The 5,395-nt window shown below is 41.3% G+C and overlaps 1 protein-coding gene across 1 annotated transcript in view; it reads right to left on the bottom strand.

Moving 5' to 3' along the window:
- Positions 1 to 940: 940 nt before the first annotated feature.
- Positions 941 to 5,395, bottom strand: part of PCDH20 (protocadherin 20) — a 5,226-nt gene continuing 771 nt past the window's right edge. Inside the window, exon 2 of the mRNA XM_021717359.1 lies at positions 941 to 5,046. Coding sequence (XP_021573034.1) covers positions 2,320 to 5,046 — 2,727 coding nt within the window. The 3' untranslated portion in view covers positions 941 to 2,319. The remainder of the gene's footprint in view (positions 5,047 to 5,395) is intronic.

The raw sequence follows: 5,395 nt of genomic DNA, 5'->3' as shown, positions 1-5,395 counted from the left end.
TGAGCTTGATTTACTTTAGCTTTCCTTATTATTAGTGCTTTTAATGTCAATAAGATGTTTTTGCAAAGGAAATCCTGTCACAAGAAGTAATTCAAAATACGTATTTTTATTAATGCTATAGGCATTTCTCATGCTGAAAATAAAGTTCATTCTCCAAATCACAGGAAACTTCTTCAAATTTAGAAATGAATAACAGAAAAGGCTATTATTTATATTGATGGCAAAATTACTGCACTTATGGAGGATTCTTTTCATTATTCATAGTGTTTTACTTGTATTTTACTTGGTTTTTTCCTTAAAGAGAAATAAGAAATAAAATAACTGGTAAAAGACGTTTCCTCCTTTTGGGGGTTAAATTATCTAAATCTCTTAGCTCAGGTGCCTCTAGTACAAAAGGAATTTTATGTAAAAATATATTTCTTTTTTGTAACAAACACTGCTGCTTTATAGGCTTATTATGACAAGTTAAAAAAGAAAAGGAAAAACAGGCTAATACAAATCCAAAAGTTCTCAAGGGTTCAAATTCTTGTTTTTTTTGGAGGGCACACTTTTATTTTAAACATTGTTGTAAGCTATTGCAACACAGCTAACAGAGGATTTGCTATAAATGATAAGATTAAAGTTTATAATTGATACTAAATCTATAATAAATTATATGCATGTGTACATGCATGGGTGCAAATTTTCAAGTGAAATTATATCACACATATAGGCATGCTCTTTCATATATATATATATATATATATATATATATATATATTAGCTACACACATTTAATAATTTACCCAGTGTTTAACTGGGTAACAAATTAGTTTAATAAAACTTCAGTACAATAGAATACTACAGTGTACCACAATTAACCTTAAAAACAAATGACAGGCACTTCAGTGAAAGAACAAGCCCATGTTCAAATATAAAATGGTAAAAATGAGAAAGAAAGTATGAAAATATATACCTTTAATTTGCAGACATATAAACACTTTTGGTAGAATACAGAAACACATGATGCCATAAAGTAAAATGATCCAGTTGAAGCTAACACATTCTTGGTTTATACAGATAATTTTGCTATATTCTTCTAGAAAATAACACTTCATCTTACAGAATGAAGTGAAAGTGATAAATCACTGATGAACCAGCCTTTTTCATTGCAAGACATTCAGCTAAATTATAACAAATTTGCTGCTGGGCTTACAAATAAACTCTTGGACTAAATCCAAAGCCAAAGAAAGGGAGCTAGAAATGGTAGCCAACAAACCTAAACAACAACAAAAAGATAAATACAATATATCTTTCATATAAAATGCCAAACTGAAACAACAAACACTGTACATGAGCTTCTAGAATAATTCAGTTTTAATGTGATTTATGTATTTTTAGGTGATGGATGAGTTTAAGCCTATAAAAATTAATATATAACCCAAGTATAAAGAAAGCACTACCGACAAGTTCTGAAAGCACTAAAATGTTATGAACACCTATGAAGCAACTAAGGATTAAAACATTTCTTTACTTCTACTGTTTTCCTTGGACACGATTTCTAGTTACATTTTTTTGTAAGGAAGAAAAAAAAAAAAAAATATATATATATATATATATATTCCCCTGTAATAATAGCAAGTGCAGTAATAAGCAAACAGAAAACAATTTGAGTAGTTGGAAAGTAAAATACTCTTTAGCAGGTCAGACTTGTAACACAAGGCAATGTTTTTTAACCTTGTTAAAAAGGAACAGCATTTCTTTTTAATGCTTTCTCTTTCAAACTATGTACTTAATGAGGTAATAAACATTCTGCTTACTAGTGCGTTTCTTTTTTTCTTATCATATATGTAAATAGGGTTAATTTTAATTTACTTAATTTCATATTTGTTTAACATTATAAACATATTTAAAATATACTATTTCATTAATTTCATGTACAACTGTTACGTACAATACTTCAGTTCCCTGCAAAGGAGCATCTGATGCCCTCTTGTGGTGAAAGGACCTTTTAGACCAAAAAAATTGTAATACCATTTTCTTACCTTACTCTCAGGGTTCTATAAATCATCTGCTTGGTGTATGAAAGTTGCAAATCATGTCCAAGCTTTTTTTAAAATAATAGTTCTATAGCTGTTATAACTAATTTTCATTTCAAAATGCTGTACACATTTTATAGCCTCTGAATCTGAATTAAAAACCTGTAAACAGCTATTTACAATATAGTACAAATTATAAATTAGTCATCCTTCATTGGAACCACCACCAACACACTCTTGTTTCAGCAATGAAGACTATCCAAAGTCAGTTAAAAGATCTGTGTTATTCCACAATAAAAGATCAAATATTAGAAATATCCATCGGTTTTCTCTCTCTCATGTGCAAGTCCATTTTTCCTTTCAGTGGAATCTCTACTTCCAAATTTTCATTTTCCCTGTGATGTTTCTTCCCTTTCCTTAAACAGATGTATATACCCATCCCTGTTACAAGTGTGATAGAACCCAAGCTTATTACAGACAGGGCTACTAAGGTGGGCATACAGGACACAGATTCTACCTTCCTATGAGTCGGTTCTATTGAGATTTGGGGTTCTTTCTCCTCTATGTTAATTTCCGATTCTTTTCTTAAAAGACTTTCAATGTAACTCTCGTTACTGACAGTGTCATTGACAAATAAGTTCACCATGACCGTGGAATGAAGAGGCTCAGGATAACCATGATCGCTTACTTTCACCAGTAAGCGATGGAGCCCATAATCTGTCTGCAGTAATGCCTCTTCCAAAGTAATGTTGCCAGTTTTGGGGTCAATGCTAAAGGACTCAGGCCTAGGACCTCTTCTCCCTATGATGCTGTAAGCTATGACAGCGTTCATGCCTGTGTCTTTGTCCACAGCATAGACCTCTGTAACCGGGGATCCAGGGAGAGTAGAAGGCAGCACCAACAGATAAGACATATTCGACTGGGGAAATAAAACCAGAGGGGGGTTGTCATTGATATCTAGAAGGAGAATTGTAATTTTTGCAGTAGAGGAGAGGGCAGGCTCACCCCCATCAACAGCTTCAACCCACAAGGTATAGGAGCTTTGCTGCTCTCTATCCAAAGAGACTTTTGCTCTCAGCATACCCTTCCCTGTGTCTATGACAAAAATATCACTCTGGTTCACCACCGAGAGGGCGACCCATCCATTTCGCCCAGCGTCAGCATCTGTTACACTAATCATTCCAATTTCGCCATATCCTGGAAAGTTTTCTGGCACAAAAAAGCTGAAGTCCTTGTTGATAAACCTAGGGCTGTTGTCATTTTTATCCAACACTGTGAGAGCCACAGTGGCTACCGATTCTCTGGGTGGCTTTCCACAGTCAACAGCTCTGACCGTGTACCTGTACTTTTCTTTCTCTTCTCGGTCCAGCTGAGTCAGAACTGTCAGAATTCCTGTGTCATTGTCTAGGGAAAAATATGAGGGTGCATCAGGTCCCAGAAAATATGAAACCTGGCCTCTCTCTCCACTGTCAGCATCTGTGGCATACAGCTTCGTCAAAAAGGCATTAGGTGTATTGTTCTCTTCAATGGTTAGTTCTATCAAGGGCTGAAGGAAAATGGGAGCATTATCATTGTCATCTAAAAGTTGTACTTTAATTACTCTTTTGACGTGAAATCCCTCAGAGTTCCAGGCCACCACAGCTATCTCATAGAACTGCTGTAACTCGTAGTCCATGGGTCTGGTGGTCTCTAGCAAATATTCATTACTATATGGTTTGTAGGGTGATAACCTGAATGGCCCTTCGCCGTCCAGGTAGCAATTAACTTGGTATTTACCTTCAGGATCTCTTATAGTGAAAAACGCAATGGGAGTGTTAACAGGTTCCAGCTCTTTCAGATACACAACACCATCTATCTCATTTGCTATATAACGAGGGACAATTTCAGGTGGTCTGAAAATGACCTTGATAATGGACACCAGAGCAGTGATCACAGCAGGGATGCAGCCTGGGCCATTAGCAAGGATGGTGAGCTTGTGAGTTTGTAGAACACTTCCTCCAATCTTACGGAAAAGTGTAATCACTCCGGTGTTTTCGTCCAGGTGGAATAAATCCTTGGATGCCTGTGGAACTTTCTGGCTGTAAGAGTAGACGATCTGAGCATTGGTTCCCAAGTCTCTATCCACAGCCCGGACAGCTGCAATCGGGGTGCCCACTGTCACATTCCCATATACAGTGACATTGACTTGTGAATCTATAAAGAGAGGGCAATTGTCATTAATGTCGCTTATGCCAATGGTGAGGGTGGCACTGCCCAGCAGTGGTGGAGACCCCCCGTCCTCAGCTATGATGATGCTCACATACTGGTCCTGGACTTCCCTGTCCAAAGCACCCATGACAATTAGGTAAGGGGTGCGCTCCCCATTCTCATTCTCCTCCACGTCCAGGGTGAACATGCCGTGATAGTCCAGTAAGCGATAGGTCTGCACTCCATTAATGCCTACATCTGGATCCACAGCAGGATGCTCTATGGCCAGCCGAGTGTTCACAGGTGCATTTTCCGGGACCCAAACCGAGATCTGGGACACAGGGAACTGCGGGGCATTGTCGTTGACGTCTCTGATGGCGATCTTCACCTTCACAAACCTGAAGTACTCCTGCGGCAGGACCAGCACATCCAGAAGCAAAAGGCAAGAGTCAGAGGATGGAGAGGAGGAGACGGAAATGCTGCCGCCCCAGGCAGCCCCTCCTCTCCCCTCAAGACACAGCGCCTCCCTGTCGATCTCCCGGGCAGAAGTGTGCAGCTCCCCAGAGCGGTTGTCTAGGGTCACGTACTGGCCACTCAGTCCCCGGGAGGCCAGGCTGAAGGAGAGGGCCGGGCTCCCCTCGGCGCCGGCGCTGTCCGGCGCCCGCGACTGCTGGTCCTGCCTCCCCGCCGCCCGGGGCAGCAGCCGCAGGTCCTCGGCCAGGCTGCCGATGAGCACCCCGGCGGGCAGTCCCTCGTTCAGGCTGTACAGGAGCTCGGTGGCCCGACTGTAACTCGCGAGGCAGCTGAAGGGTCCCACGAAGAGGAAAGCCAGAAGCAGATGCTGGAGTGGGGGAGGGGGACGCGGAAACAGAGAAACAGAGAGGAGAGTTAGGATGCGTGTCCCCGGGATCCAGGCTGCCCAGTCCCCATCCCAGAAGCAAAGCTTCTAGTTGGGAGAGGGAGAAGCCGGCGGCAGAGGGGAGATCTGCGGGACGGCACTGTCTGCAAAACTTAATTTTCCTGTCCACTTTCATGCCCCCCGCCGCCGCCTCCCTCGCTACCCCATCACCACCCTCATCCAGCTCATACTCGGGATCCCACATCCTAAAGCACTCTTGGAAACACGCGCTGGGGACTGCGCAACTCGACCGGGAAACCTCCAGGACAGGTTGTGGGAGGGGGCTGGCAGG

This window comes from Carlito syrichta, unplaced genomic scaffold (genome assembly GCF_000164805.1).
Source record: "Carlito syrichta isolate Samal-C Ts95f unplaced genomic scaffold, Tarsius_syrichta-2.0.1 Scaffold309710, whole genome shotgun sequence".
NCBI lineage: Eukaryota > Metazoa > Chordata > Mammalia > Primates > Tarsiidae > Carlito > Carlito syrichta.
The sequence above is the reverse complement of the archived record's forward strand: the minus strand, read 5'-3'. Positions and strand labels throughout refer to the sequence as shown.